We start from the raw sequence: 15,366 nt of genomic DNA, 5'->3' as shown, positions 1-15,366 counted from the left end.
TGAATATAGGCTGCTAGAGCTGAGAAGGGGATGAGTATATGCTGCAAGAGCTGAGAAGGGGATGGGTATAGTCTGCTAGAGATGAGAAGGGGATGAGTATAGGCTGCTAGAGCTGAGAAGGATTTGAATATAGGCTGCTAGAGCTGAGAAGGATTTGAATATAGGCTGCTAGAGCTGAGAAGGGGATGAGTATAGGCTGCTAGAGCTGAGAAGGGGATGAATATAGGCTGCTAGAGCTGAGAAGGGGATGAGTATAGGCTGCTAGAGCTAAGAAGGCGATGAATATAGGCTGCTAGAGCTGAGAGAAGGGGATGAGTATAGGCTGCTAGAGCTGAGAAGGGGATGAGTATAGGCTGCTAGAGCTGAGAAGGATTTGAATATAGGCTGCTAGAGCTGAGAAGGGGATGAGTATAGGCTGCTGGAACTGAGAAGGAAATGAGTATAGGCTGCTAGAGCTGAGAAGGGGATGAATATAGGCTGCTAGAGCTGAGAAGGATTTGAATATAGGCTGCTAGAGCTGAGAAGGCGATGAGGGGTGGAATAGGGTGGTGGTTGTAGTAAAATTATGCTCTCGGGTCTATAAGAGAGACTAATATGTTTTATTTCAGTATCATGTAGACAACAAGTCAACACAGTTCGATGTATCGTATTTTGTCATTCTTGTTTAATTCGATAATTTAAACAAACACGATCACCATGCCATGTTAAAACACACGATTTTCATGCCATGTTAAAAAACGATTCATATGTCACGATTCTATGTTACACCTATCGAAACATCATTTACATAAAATACAAGAGAAATACAACAAATGATATCAACTTCTCCGTTTAAAGACAACGACAATACGACAATCTTATAATATACACTGATCATATCGATAAGACATACCGTATTCGCCGTAATAAGGTTCCCGGGCGCTTAGAAATTTGACAGAGGGGGGCGCTTATCATAATCATACACAACTACTTAAAGCTGTATAATACGGCAAACACGGTACTTGATATATATCTCAAATTATGTTTCTATCCCCTTCCCTCCCCCGTCCGCCTTACCCCCTCCTCAATGGTCAGTTGAGCCCTGTCACCTCACTGACCACTGCAAGGAATTTAAATTTCCGAAATGGAGTCGTCAATTTGGCGATCATATGTGTACAAGAATGTCCCCAATCCTAATTATAATCAACAAGGACGCCGCGTCGCCTCAAACGTGATAAAGACACCATTGTTTTTTTGGCGTAGAGGACAATACCACCTGTTGACCACAAACACTGTTCTTTGATGTGTCCGCAGAGTAATTTGTACCTGGAAAATGTGACATTTCTGTAAACAGGTAGCGTCGACCATGAGTGGTCGTGCGATTTTGTAAATTGACCTTAAATTGTAATTTGTATGTTTTAAAGAAGACAACAATGTGGAGGGAAGGGTTTAGCTGTAAATGAATTGCACTCGCTGGTACACCAAGGTTGTTAATGCGCATTTAGCCTTCTGCGCATTCCTTTTGCTGCTGGCTTTACCTTACCTACTCACCTGTCCGCGGCAAATGATCAAAGTAAAATCAGGTAAAACGTTGATTCAATTATGCTTTTATTCATATAGGTCGCGAAACTGGTGGTTCTTTCCTCAAATGGATCTCGCATGGATAAGAAATTAAAAACCGAGTTTAATAATGATGGGTGTATTAATAACGCGCCAGATTCCATTCAGTGAATGTGCTCAACATTAGTACCCTGATGGTTGAATCAGTGTGCAGTCAAATTTCATTCTCAGCTCCCTGGGGAGTATACAATAAACCTCAATACTCCTTCTGTCGTCTAGGTCGTGTCCACTACGGCCAATGTCGGGGTACTGGCCTACGCTGAAATGAAACTCAAATAGTCCTGGAAATTGCCCAGTGTGTGTGTGTGTGTGTGTGTGTGTGTGTGTGTGTGCGTGTGTGTGTGTGTGTTTGCGTGTGCGTGCGCGTGCACTAGTGTGTGCATTTTAAACAAGCCCACTGAAATACAATGTCGCAGTGTAACATGTATACCCCACTCAGACACAGTAAACTTCGAGTCCTTGTTCATATCTCCTTAATGTCGAGCGCCGGCAGGGTAACAACAAGCTCCATCTTTTAACGTCTTTGGGTATGACACGGCCGGGGTTCGAACCACTGACCTTCCGCTCTCCCAGCAGACGCTCTATCCACAAGCCGAGAGCGGCCACGTCCAGATTAACCATGCCCCTCTTCAAATGGGGACGCTAAAAAACATCTCCCCTAGACTGGTTGATGGACAATACTCCACAGATGAACAACGATAATTCACCCTGTGTAACTTCACAGGCATTGCCGCCGAACTTCTCTATTGAACTTGATGTTAAGGTGTTAAAAAGCTATTGATCTATTTTGCCAAAAGAGTGTCGTAATATGCCGCAAATATCAAATCTGAAACCCACCCCATGTACATCAAAATATAAATACACAACGTCAACGCCAGAGAATAACCAGTCTCGATTATCCGATGAAACAGATTCCATTGAGCGTAAAAAGGCAAAATAGCTGGGAATATTATATAAATCGATCACTGAAAATCTGTGACACCGGGTGTTCGCAATTAAATGAACATCTAAACCACCCTGTCCACCTTGAATCACGTTGTATATGCTTGTCATTGATTGAAAGAGTGATCGTAACTTTAACACTTGGTAATGTATTTTGGAGAAATTATGTTTTAAAAAGCAATAACGCTGATCGCTGTTGCCAAGAAGAACTGAAAGATTTGATACCCTGAGACCTCAGGACAAACGTTGTTGTACTCAAGTTATCTAGTTTCACTACATTAAACTGTATTAATAATTTTTCAAACTTTTTTGAATGGCGCAATTGCGTCTTTTTCTGGGAATAAATGACTTTATTGTTTCTAGCATTATTTAAACCGTATCAAAGTCACAGACTTCAAACCGAGGCTTATTTACGCACGCTGCATCGTACAAATGTTAAAGTTAGCCTTTTACCCTGAACATATATCTCAAATCATTGAAATTTCAAAAGCGTTAAATTTAACATGTTTGTTCCGACCGCAGTGTTAGTAATGACGCAATGAGCCCCCAGCCGTCTCATTAGAACCCCAATGTCACTGATACAAAATAGTTAAAAAAGGTTTTCTCTGTCAACTCCGTTTCTTTCCAAAATACCTCCCCTTCCCTTATCCCCCACCGTTGTATGACACTCTAAAGGCCTGTTATAGCCGAGAATGTTTGTTAGTAAATGTTATGTTTACCCAATGGGAGTATTTGGGCGAAAATAGAAAAGAAGCACAAAATATGAAGCTTGACAAACGCGGGTAAAATATCAATCGCTAAATATGACATAGCTGTCATTCCACGTGCAAGGGATGAACACCACGCCAAGCATGACGATCATGCTTAAACGTCGTCAAATTACCGTCAAGTATTTCTCGTGTGGGGGGTAGCAGAGAAACCCTGGGGCCCCGGGATTGAAGCTTTGTCTAGACACACGGTCATGTGTCAATATTTAAACCCCAGAGGTAAGCGCCCATTTTTACAAATTTTATGTACACGGGCAAGCGTTCACAAAGGCATCATTTTGTGCCCAGGCGCTGTGTCCACCTTCGGCTGCCGGTCCCAGGTAAGATGCTGAGGGGTAGAGCCAAGAAAATGAAAATTGCATTCCGAACATACTCCTCGCATGCCAACATCCTCGGCGTTATGCAGTCTTTAGGAGTTAGTCTGGTAATCAGGCCCGTCTTCTGTCATCTCGCGCATGCGTAGCGATCCATGGATGCCAACAAACAAGGGAGATAACCCGTACAGTAAGACCAACAAAGATGGACGGCTTGACATGATAAAGGATCCCGAAAACAAATATTAGAATCAAATATAGTGAAATGTGGACTACATAATTCTCGACAATGCTCCCGTTACGAAATACAAAGCTGAAAAGGAAACATACCATCGAAATTCCCGTGTATGCAGGAATTTTAGTGCTAAGTCTCTTGTCAACAAATAATCTCCCGTAATTCGCCATCACTTCTTCGGGTGCTTGTTGTTCAGGAGGCCAATATTTGTTTACACTTATCCATGTTTGAAAAGATGCTTAATTAAGAAGTGGAATTGAAAAAGAAAGGTTCTCGAATTCAGTAGCTATTTTCTATTTAAAAATAACGTTTGAATATATATTTATCAATCAACAAGTGACGCCCAATTTATACGATAGGTGGTGATTTTACAAAAGGGAAATACAAACCTGTATAGATAAAATGTACTATTGTTTATATATCTTCATGGAATGAGTGACAAAATTGCAACAATGTCACAATATTGGTCACAAAGTTCTTCACTAATTGTATCACCGATGGGGATCGAACTCTGATTTTCTGTTCGTTGAACCATTGTGTAACATTGAATTATCGTAAAACATCGTGCGTTTTCGTGTACGGAACCTCCCGAACAGACACCATTTTCCGAATGAAGATACTATTCCCTCGTCGGGTGTGTTCCGATCTCTATTATGGCCCCAGACAATCATCAGTGTAGTGTAATTGAAACTGAAGGTAATAATAATTAAAGTTGAAATGTTCATGTATTTAAACGAGAGTCTTATACCTATCGCTAATTGACGTTTCATCATTTCAACAGCATTGTCACATTCGTAGCGAAGTATGGTAATTTGGCTAGAATGTTAATGAAACGTTCCCCGGCTGAGGTCCATACTAGAAGCAACAGAGAACGCATGGCAGTGAGAGCATAGGCAACGTGATTAGGTCAGTTCAGTTAAATGGCCGGCAGGTATGTACATCCGAGAAGTTAGCTTGTTCATCAAGGGTGTTGTCCGATTTATCTTCCGATTGTTTGACAAGGGGAGATAACTTCTACAAGTCCATAAACTTTCATTAATTCAGCATCTGCCCTCGTATTTCACCACGTTTATAGAAACAGAATGTGATTGTGACAGCTGTTATCGCTGGACAATCTCCGGGCCAATCTTCTTCATTCCAGCACCACGTGCAACTTGAGAACGTGCACCAAAATAGTGGCTCAATATGTTTATTATTAACTTTATCTGCCTCGCTTCGACCACTTTGTCGTGTTTTTACCTTATGATTCACCTTAACGTGGCGATAATTGGGACCGGAGTTCATTAATTGCTGTCCCTCATCTATCCAGGATGATTTTCTCGCGCCATTTCCCGCTAAAACGTAAATGCAATAGATAAGCTTGACGCTGACATTTCAACAACATCTATTGTTCAGGGCATATGTAGAATGGCGGAGGTTTTACTGCTTTTTTTTATCCTGCCACGCAAACCCAGACCCGGGTCTGCTTCTGTTAGACCCACCCCTGCCCCTCAACTGCTGAAACATGTAATTAAGGGGGACCAGCGTTCTGCCTAATTAATATCACAGATGTCATACCCCGCCTTCTACCTACTATCGCCCGCAACCGTCTGTGTTTCACTTCAATGTCTACCTTTATCGACTAGTTATTACTTGCACATTCTAAAGGTCACAAGTGCGGGTCATCGGGGGCCTGCTGACCAATCCAATGTGATAGCAAGCTTTAAGCGTATTAATCACACTGCTATACAAAGTGGTCAAGCTATAACGAGTGGGCAAGGATGAATTTTATGACGTTACCGCGCATCCTTGGCTCCAAGCTTTGGTTGTGAAGATAAGGTGACCATTGTTCTAGTGATGGCCTACGGTCAAAATGACTAATGGATGGACGAATCAATGTCCAGCCATTTTACAGTCTGATATAACAAGTATAAAAATGTTCCAGAATCTATAAACCGTTATGCGATATGCGAGACACTGTATGGGTGGCAAGATGCCTGCTATATGAACGCTAGATAAACCTGCGGGGGTCGGAGCTGGTTTGTGTCAGCATTTTGGAGGGGGGAGGGAGGGACAGTTCTTTTAGCGTGAGAAATTGATATAATGGGCGTATTTCTATCGCCATAAACTTTATTGTTTTATTATCATCAAACTGGGAAAATAAGCGCTCGCGTTTGGAGAGAACGATCCATGAAGCCTGCCTTTCATGTGACAAGGATAAATAGTTTCAAAATGAAAAACGGCACATATTATTTTCTTCTTCCATAATAATTCACAACGGCATGAGTAAAATGGTCAGAACGTTGCCTCAAATGTCAAGTTTCATAATCTTACATTTCAAACGTAAACGGTAGCCATGAAAATTTAACACGATTATAAGTACAAATAAAGATTGTTTTAAACACTTGAAGTGAAATGTTAAATGAGACACGCGATTACGCCTGAGAATCCTAATGGATGATGTTATCTTACGCATACGTGTAACGTACAGCGATTCGGCACAACAAATAAACGCACAGCAAAACAAGATAGATTATTTCCAACGCGAAAAACGTATTCGTGCTGCAGTCCTGTTCTGTTTTGTTTTGTTTTTCTCCTGGAACGCTTGTGTTAATAAAGTAGAACCTTGTTTATCCGTAATGTGTGATTACAGTTGACGATTACGGTTAATCTTAACAGGAACTAGCGAAACACTTCTGACGGAAGTTGGTAATAAAACGTGTTGTCGGATTTGCGGGGTTTATTTGTATGTTATTCCTGCGAAATGTACTTAAAACCGACATTAGACGCAGGTTTCAAATGTTGAAATTAATTGTGTTAAAAATGTGACATTAAAGGAAGAACAAATTATCCGTTATTCCCAGTTTAAGAAAATCTTATGCTATTAATGATTCGTTGCGAGTGAGTGAGTTTAGTGGGAGCGTTTCAGTTCTTCCACGGCGGATGAATAGACCTTATTGTGACGCAGCGAGGCCTTAGACTGATCTCAGTCTAGTGAGTGAGTTAATATTTAACGCCACATCGGCAGTATTTCAGCCATATCGGCAATGTCTTGTATACCAGGGGCGGTCGGGTAGCCTAGTGGTTAAAGCGTTCGCTCGATATGAGTCTTGTGTTCATGCCGCAGTTTAACATGAATACCCCACTCAGACACAGTATACTGACTCCGAGCCGACCAGTCTTTGTTTTAGCCCCTTGGGGCCGAGCGCCAGACAGGGTAACAACAAGTACCATCTTTTAACGTCTTTTGGTATGATGTGGCCGGGGATCGAACCCCTGATCTTCCGCTCTCCGGGCGGACGCTCTACCACTAGACCACGGAGGCGGTCCAATTAGCAAACAGAATGACGCCAAACTACGTTTGTCAGTGAAACCTACCGACAATAATCGCCCCTTAGTTCATGCCCTATACAAGAAAGGAATATATTATTGATGAAATTATAATGGAACTTTCTCCATTATTTGGAAATAACACCATTCATGGCAACAGAGGCTGTGTCACAATCACAACATATATTTCATTCTTGTTGTTTTGTGTGTTTGGCTACAATGAATAAATTAATAAGAAAAAAATTGTTGTTGTCGAAATCGCCGCCCCGACGTTTGCTTTAGGTTGCTCTAACGGTACATCAAAACCGCTGCCCCAGCCTAGAAATGGATGCCAAACGTGTGAGGAACGAGGCCACCGTATTGCAACCTCTCACAATAAGGAACATCAGCAGACCCTTCAGTGAATACAAACTAGCACTTGCTTATTTACAGAAGAGGCGTGAATGTCAAGAGAATCTTTTAGTGGCTATAATTCGCCAAATTCTGGGAAAAGAAATGTTCATTTTAATGTTGTTTTTTTATGATTTCGTTCTCCATCCTACCAAAGTGATTGAGTATGGTTTTACGCCGCTGTTAGCAATATACAAGCAATATCACGGCGGGGGACACCAGAAATGGGCTTCACACATTGTACCCACATCGGGAATCGAACCCGGGTCTTCGGCGTGACGAGCGAACACTTAACCACTAGGCTACCAGACCGCCCCTTTCTACCAAAGACATCGAGGTCGAACATGTGATTATATTTAGTGACCTTATATTATGAAATTTTCCTGTTGCGACAATTGGACCTATCAAACGATGATAATTAATTTTCAGAGGTACATCTGTGACGCACAGATTGATGGCACGCTGGGAAGGTGTGGACAGGTGTGGTCCAGTGTGGGAGGAACCACTGCAATTCACTGTTCAGAGTCGAACCTCGTCCTTCACCAGGACTGTGGAATATATTTATTTTATTAAACCCAAACCATCAAGATTATTAAAAACAAATCTAGCCAGCTCTATTCCACATATGAAATCGGCACAGGAAATAAATAGAGGGGAGAAATATATTGTGTAATAAAGAATATCATAGACCATGTGTTAGTCCAAGTGTTTCTTTGTTGTTGTTTTTTGTCGGGGGGTTTCCATAATGTTTTAGGTTTTTTGGGTTTGGGTTTGTTTTTTTGTTTGATTTTTTGGTGGTTATTTTTTGTTGTTGTTTTCGTTTTGTTTTGTTTTGGTGTTTTTTTGTTATTGTTGTTTTTTGTTGGTTGGGGGGGGGGGTGAGGGTAGGGGTGGCAGTCTGTTCCTGAAAATGCTGGCGGGAGGGGGGGGGGGGGGGAGAGTTTGTCGTTCATTGGATATACTGGATATCCTGAAAATAATGGGATTTTTTAAATTAAAAAAGCGGCGTTATTCTCAACTCACAATACTGTAGATACTTGACACAAATACACTCTTAATTTGGGTATGTCGAATATATGTCCCTTATAAAAAATATATATTGAGTTTGTTTTCATGTAAACCTTGTTTTGTGGAATGAAGTTTTCGTACAATACTTCGTTAGATGCAATTAACTCCGACGAATGGCCTGGTCCACACAGAAGCCTGCTGTCGCTTCCACACAACTTGCAACAAATCACACTTTTTAGTTTAATGTTTCGGATTGTTTCTCGTGTTCCCGAGTCGCAGTATATTCTGTGAGTATCGTGAGATACGCCTGGGATTTTATTTAGCTGAAACACTGCCATGGCTTTGATTCACAGCATGGATACTGAGCACTACTTTAGCATGTGTTCAGCATCTACATCAGCATCAGAATCTTCAAAGGATGGACGCAAAAGGACGAATGGCCTTTTTTTTCAAAAAAGTAATCTATTCCCGAAAATATTGTATGTCTTGAAGTCGTGACTAAAACAAAACCAAATTCCCTCTCCGCTGTGTGCGGTGTGTAACATGACACGCACACGCAAACGCAAACGCAAACGAAACGCAAACACACAACATTGTGTCCAACAGTCAACTTCCCCTTCATGACGAATAATATTCCAGCAGCTCCAGCCTTTGGCGTTTACATTCCATAACTTTTGAGGTACAATCGAGGATGCTCTTTCTGCGAAGATTTCATGGCCAATCATACGACTCATGTCCAAAAGTTGTTTGATCAAGGTTACAACATTCAAGGCCTCAGTAATTCTTTCAAAATGTTTTATGGCAGACATGTGACAGCAGTGATCAAAATTATGTCCGATGCAATTCCTTATTTTGACTTGTACCTATGTCCCCGTAGTTTATTTCATAATAACAGGGGCGGTCAGGTAGTGGTTAAAGCGTTCGCTCGTCACGCCGAAGGCCCGGGTTCGACATGGGTTCGATGTGTGAAGCCCATTTCTGGTGTCCCCCGCCGTTATATTGCTGGAATATTGCTAAAAGTGGCGTAAAACAAAAACATGTTAACAAATAGTGGCGCGGGTGTTCTTTAGCTTCTTCTGAGTAGTATATGTTTCCAGGAACGTGTGCTTGTCGACATAATGGATCGGGTAGTCTGGCTCGGTTCACTGCGTGTCACCGTTACCTGGCAGCGTGGACCGTTACTCATAATATCAATCACTGGTTTGTCAGGCGTGATAATTTATAGGCAGTCCCCATGTAGCATGACTGCGGCGTTAAACAAACAAACAAACAAACAAATAGATTGCAAATGGATCAGAGAAATGCTTCTAACATTCTATCACCTCCCGCTGTAGAATTCATTCAACTATATCGTCTATACATGTTCTGAACGGCAATGTACAACGCAGTACATACATACAAGCACGTGGATAAGATACGTTGGTTTAATGTCCCGCCTCGGTGTAGGTTAATTGCAGTTATGATTTTTAAAGAGGAAACGCCAAAATAAGTTTAAATGTTCTTTGTATGAGAACTCCTGACATAGCCTTGCTCCAAGGCTGCACTGAAAGTTAAGTCCATGGATGTGTAGTAATGTTATAATAGGCAAGTCTTGATAAGCTGAAAGTAGAGGACGCCAGTCTTTTATAAGGCTAATCTGCTCTTATTATTTATATAGTCTAGAAATTATTATTTAAATTATTAATTATTGCCTTAGAGACTTGTGCAAGTCTACTCCTGACACGTCGCTTGAAATAGCTACAGAAACATCCTACATGGTTGAAGAAGGTGAAGCTCGTTCCCAAAATCTGTTATTTTCATCCAACTTAGCTTATTTTCGCCCATCATACTACGCAAAACCAGAGCGTCGGAGAATGAAATGAACCTAACCATATTTTCTACTGACGTGGTCCAGGAACCGCGCTGGCAGATGATTCTGCTCAGCAGTTAACTTGTTACCACCGCGAGTCTGTCCTTCTTCATCACCTGTCATCACTTTGTGATGACTGCCTTCAATCATCACCGGAGTTGATCACTTACAAATATCACCTCGTGGCAGTCATCGTCGCCGCTTAGTGCACGCGCAGATACACAGCAGCTGGTATACAACCATACGCCTGCTGTAGGTGGTGGGTACTGTAGGACGGAGATCGGCTGTAGGGCGGGTACTGTAGAACGGAGACCGGCTGTAGGGCGGGTACTGTAGAACGGAGATCGGCTGTAGGGCGGGTACTGTAGGACGGAGATCGGCTGTAGGGCGGGTACTGTAGGAGGGAGATCGGCTGTAGGCGGGTACTGTAGGAGGGAGATCGGCTGTAGGCGGGTACTGTAGAACGGAGATCGGCTGTAGATGGGTACTGGAGAACGGAGATCGGCTGTAGGCGGGTACTGTAGGAGGGAGATCGGCTGTAGGCGGGTACTGTAGAACGGAGATCGGCTGTAGGGCGGGTACTGTAGGAGGGAGATCGGCTGTAGGGCGGGTACTGTAGAACGGAGATCGGCTGTAGGTGGGTACAGGAGAACGGAGATCGGCTGTAGGCGGGTACTGTAGAACGGAGATCGGCTGCAGGCGGGTACTGTAGAACGGAGATCGGCTGTAGGGCGGGTACTGGAGGACGGAGATCGGCTGTAGGGCGGGTACTGTAGGACGGAGATCGGCTGTAGAGGGTACTGTAGAACGGAGATCGGCTGTAGAGGGAACTGTAGAACGGAGATCGGCTGTAGAGGGTACTGTAGGACGGAGATCGGCTGTAGAGGGTACTGTAGGACGGAGATCGGCTGTAGAGGGTACTGGAGAACGGAGATCGGCTGTAGGGCGGGAACTGTAGGACGGAGATCGGCTGTAGGTGGGTACTGTAGGACGGAGATCGGCTGTAGGCGGGTACTGTAGATCGGATATCGGCTGTAGGTGGGTGCTGTAGGTGGGTACTGTAGAACGGAGATCGGCTGTAGGGCGGGTACTGTAGGACGGAGATCGGCTGTAGGGCGGGTACTGTAGGACGGAGATCGGCTGTAGAGCGTACTGTAGGAGGGAGATCGGCTGTAGGGCGGGTACTGTAGGACGGAGATCGGCTGTAGAGCGTACTGTAGGAGGGAGATCGGCTGTAGGAGGGTACTGGAGGACGGAGATCGGCTTTAGGGCGGGTACTGTAGGACGGATATCGGCTGTAGGTGGGTACTGTAGGACGGAGATCGGCTGTAGGGCGGGTACTATAGGACGGAGATCGGCTGTAGAGGGTACTGTAGGAGGGAGATCGGCTGTAGGGCGGGTACTGTAGAACGGAGATCGGCTGTAGGGCGGGTACTGTAGAACGGATATCGGCTGTAGGCGGGTACTGTAGAACGGATATCGGCTGGAGGTGGGTACTGTAGAACGGATATCGGCTGTAGGAGGGTACTATAGGACGGAGATCGGCTGTAGGGCGGGTACTGTAGAACGGTGATCGGCTGTAAGTACTGTACAACGCTATGCTTCTGGGTCAGTCGGAACTAACGGAATGGAGGTATCAATTCTCTCTCCTTATCGGTCTGGTATCGTCTGATATTAACTTGTACTGCTTGGGGAATTTTCTGTCACCTGGTCGCGTTTAACCGTTACAGATATCGCGAGATCTAGCGATATGCGGCCTTACCAATTGGAAAGCAGATTGTAGAATAATCAGGGTTTCTCCATGAAGGACCCTCGGGGAAGATTTAGGAAGTGGAATCTGTTCTAAACAAATGCACCGAATGTTTGTTAAGCGGGTGTATCGTACACCAAGGGCGTTTTCTTCTAGAAAATCTATATAAAACATTAAGAGCGATGATATAACTCTCCTTCCCAAGATACCATCTGTGTATGGCTGACAACAATGACAAACAAGCCATCTGTGTTGCCTAATATGCCGGTTTAATATAGGCTTAAGTCCATATCTTCGCTTAACGAACCATAAACGCCCCGTGCACAGCTTCGACCACCTAAAACGTTTTACATGCTCATTTGGTGTTCCCGGAAATATTCAGTAACTGATATTTAGGAAAGTCAGATTAGAAGAATCTGCCTGACGTGTCTGTTTGTGTTCGAATCGGCAAAGCGTTCACACAAAGGTGGCCAAAGCGCAAAATGAACACTGCGGAATAATTGATACATTTGTGAAATAAATAAATATTTCCCTACGGGTGATTACGGGCCCAAAAAGCTGGGATATTAAATATCGGGTTACTTTTATACTTGCCACTAATATTTGCTTTGCATTAAGCCACTTGAAAGATGAAAGTAAACGAAGAAATTGTAAACTGGCAGTCCCGCGCTTGCTTGGAGCGTGCTGTGAAATCTCGAGGGCGATATCGAAATTGACAAATAACTCCGCATGAGAAGCAGACGATATTTTGCATCGTGTTAGGGGGAAGTCTACCTCCTGGATAGAAGTTTAATTTGTTTTGATAAGTTCTAAGAAGCGATGAACTTGACATATGCTTCGTTTATGGCCGAGATGAAAGGTGCGCGGAGGCTAACAAGACAACTAGCAAGATGGAAGTTTGGGGAGGCGCGCGCATCGGAATGCACGTGGTGGGTCATGAACTCTGAATGCTGAAGTTTGGACTGGCTTTCTCAAATGGATTTTGATTATTTTCATAGCGAACTCGTGCGATACGAAACGATAGCGTAATTAAGGTTAATGGTAAACAATATTTTCCGATGGCGAAAAGAAAATATTGTGAAATGATAAACCGAGTTCTTAACGAAGAGTGGGAATCATAGATTTTAAGATGGATGCACTTTTGCTTTGACATGCCAGGTGCCAAGATATAGCCTTCTTTAATGGCTCTTGGGGCTATAACAGCAAATACCTTTACCATCGGGGAACGATTAAAAGGGGATTATAAACAATGAGTGCTTTTGAGAGTGAAGATATATGTTTAATTCCATTTTTCTAATTGGACATAAACTTATTATATTTGGGAACTTTTAGAAACATGTTTGTGATGTTTCACAAGATCCTGAAAGTAAGGAATAAAGATGAACGCCTACCGCCATTACGTGTAATTTAATGTACTTGCGTTCCCGAGAAGAGGTGCGTTTTCTTATATGATACAGGAATTGCAGTTATTTCAAAATCAGATATTATATAAACAGGTTTGTCGGTAATCGCTCGATCTCGGATTTGCATTTTTGTATATTGTTCTCTTTTTTTTAATATTTCGATGCAAATCATTCGGTTTTTTGTTTTCTTTCTTAAATTTCAGGATTGATATTTTTTCGACGTTTTTGTTACTTTTTCGTTAATTGTTTAAAATACCCCCATCTACTTAAGAGAAACCACTTACCATTTTGCTTTAAAAAAGTTCACAATGTTCTTTTCTTGTTTACACACATAACTTTATCATTTTCGTTTTCTATAAACTGAAATCAAAAAAACTCTAGAACTGAAGTTTCTCTTCTTAGTAATAGGGTAATCTTGTTCGCATTACCCAATTGACATCCAAATTACCCAACACGGCTTACACTAAACAAATGCTTACAAATCCCAAATTGTCCTTAGTAATCTGTATCATCATGCGGGATCATTGTAAATGCATGTTTGGGATCCCCGAAATGATATTGTGGTATTACTTAAATTCGCTTAAGGCAGGGGCCAGCCTAATAGAATAAACCCCGATAACGCAACAACCTCGACCCTTTGTAATTATAGTGTCACGGATTGCGCAACGGTCAGCGTTCGCGTCTAAAGGATAATTCATTTCTGATAGTGAAACGGGATTCATTAACTCCAGGTATATGAAATTATTTTCTTTCTAAACACGGAGAATTTCCTTTAACAATTACAAGAAATCGGGAGAGCGTAACTCTTAGCGGTTGCATCACCGTTTGTCATAAGCTCTCCGTGATTGACAGGTGAAATAAGCGTTTGACAGCTATAAGCATAGAGAAGCCCCGAGGGTGAACCTTTCTGAAGAAGACTGTTAGCCCACATAGTGATATAGACAAGGTATAATGGGCCTACCTGTTGATTCGGTAATAGACATTACGGGGTTTACGTGCATCACTCAAGCAGAAAATCATATTGTTATCTGCAGTATAGTGTGTTTGGGCGACGTTACGGCGATGTAAAAACATTATTCAACCTCGTTAACATAGGCTTTGGGAATGGGGAATAAAGACGTGTCACTAGGATATCATTAAAATTATGTCAAAGTTTTTTTGCAAAATGTTGTTTTAAGTATTTGTACTTCGTTCAAAAACCTTCCCAAAATAATTTGGATATATAATGTTTATTATGGTACTAGTGTATTTTGTAATGGGTTCATGGTCATGTACGCGTGTCCCGATTATTGAATGTGTCTGTGCTTAATTAAGCTATGCTGAATTTCTCTCTCTGCGTTTGGTTTATTAAGAATAAAGTTATAATTTACTGATTTAAAAGAGTTATTTGAAAAATTCTATTAGATTAATGTCCGTTTAAATCTACCGCCATCCCGTACTTCAGTATACTTTTATCTACACGATTCTAAAACTACTTCCATTCTTATTTTATTCACAAAGAATGAAAATATCGTAAAAATATAACTGCATATTTTTAGCAACGCCTCTGAAAAAGACAACTTCAATTCACGTATTTTACATCAGATATAAAAAATAATGTGTTCTACAAATTAAAACTTTAATTAATCAGGTTGCGTCAAAACCCGTCTCTGTGAACGATATACTTCTGACAAAGCTTGATGTTAAGTACAAACATATCACGCACTTGTCATAACTGAAATACCTCTTGTAAGACAGTTGCCCATGTGTTGTCTATTACCAGGCAGTTCTCATTTCGCTGCGTTAACGTGTTGTTAATTA

General features: G+C 42.2%; 1 protein-coding gene across 1 annotated transcript; it reads right to left on the bottom strand.

Moving 5' to 3' along the window:
• Nucleotides 1–10,615: 10,615 nt before the first annotated feature.
• On the bottom strand, nucleotides 10,616–13,560 carry LOC124112841 (adhesive plaque matrix protein-like). The gene is made up of 2 exons (XM_048398704.1): nucleotides 13,555–13,560; nucleotides 10,616–11,878 (listed from the first exon to the last, which is right to left on the bottom strand). The coding sequence occupies exons 1-2, from the start codon at nucleotides 13,558–13,560 to the stop codon at nucleotides 10,616–10,618; spliced, it is 1,269 nt and encodes a 422-aa protein (XP_048254661.1).
• Nucleotides 13,561–15,366: the final 1,806 nt, after the last annotated feature.

This window comes from Haliotis rufescens, unplaced genomic scaffold, assembly GCF_023055435.1.
Source record: "Haliotis rufescens isolate VD_foot unplaced genomic scaffold, xgHalRufe1.0.p SCAF_19, whole genome shotgun sequence".
In the NCBI taxonomy this organism is placed as follows: domain Eukaryota; kingdom Metazoa; phylum Mollusca; class Gastropoda; order Lepetellida; family Haliotidae; genus Haliotis; species Haliotis rufescens.
This window is presented reverse-complemented; position numbering and strand designations above follow the sequence as displayed.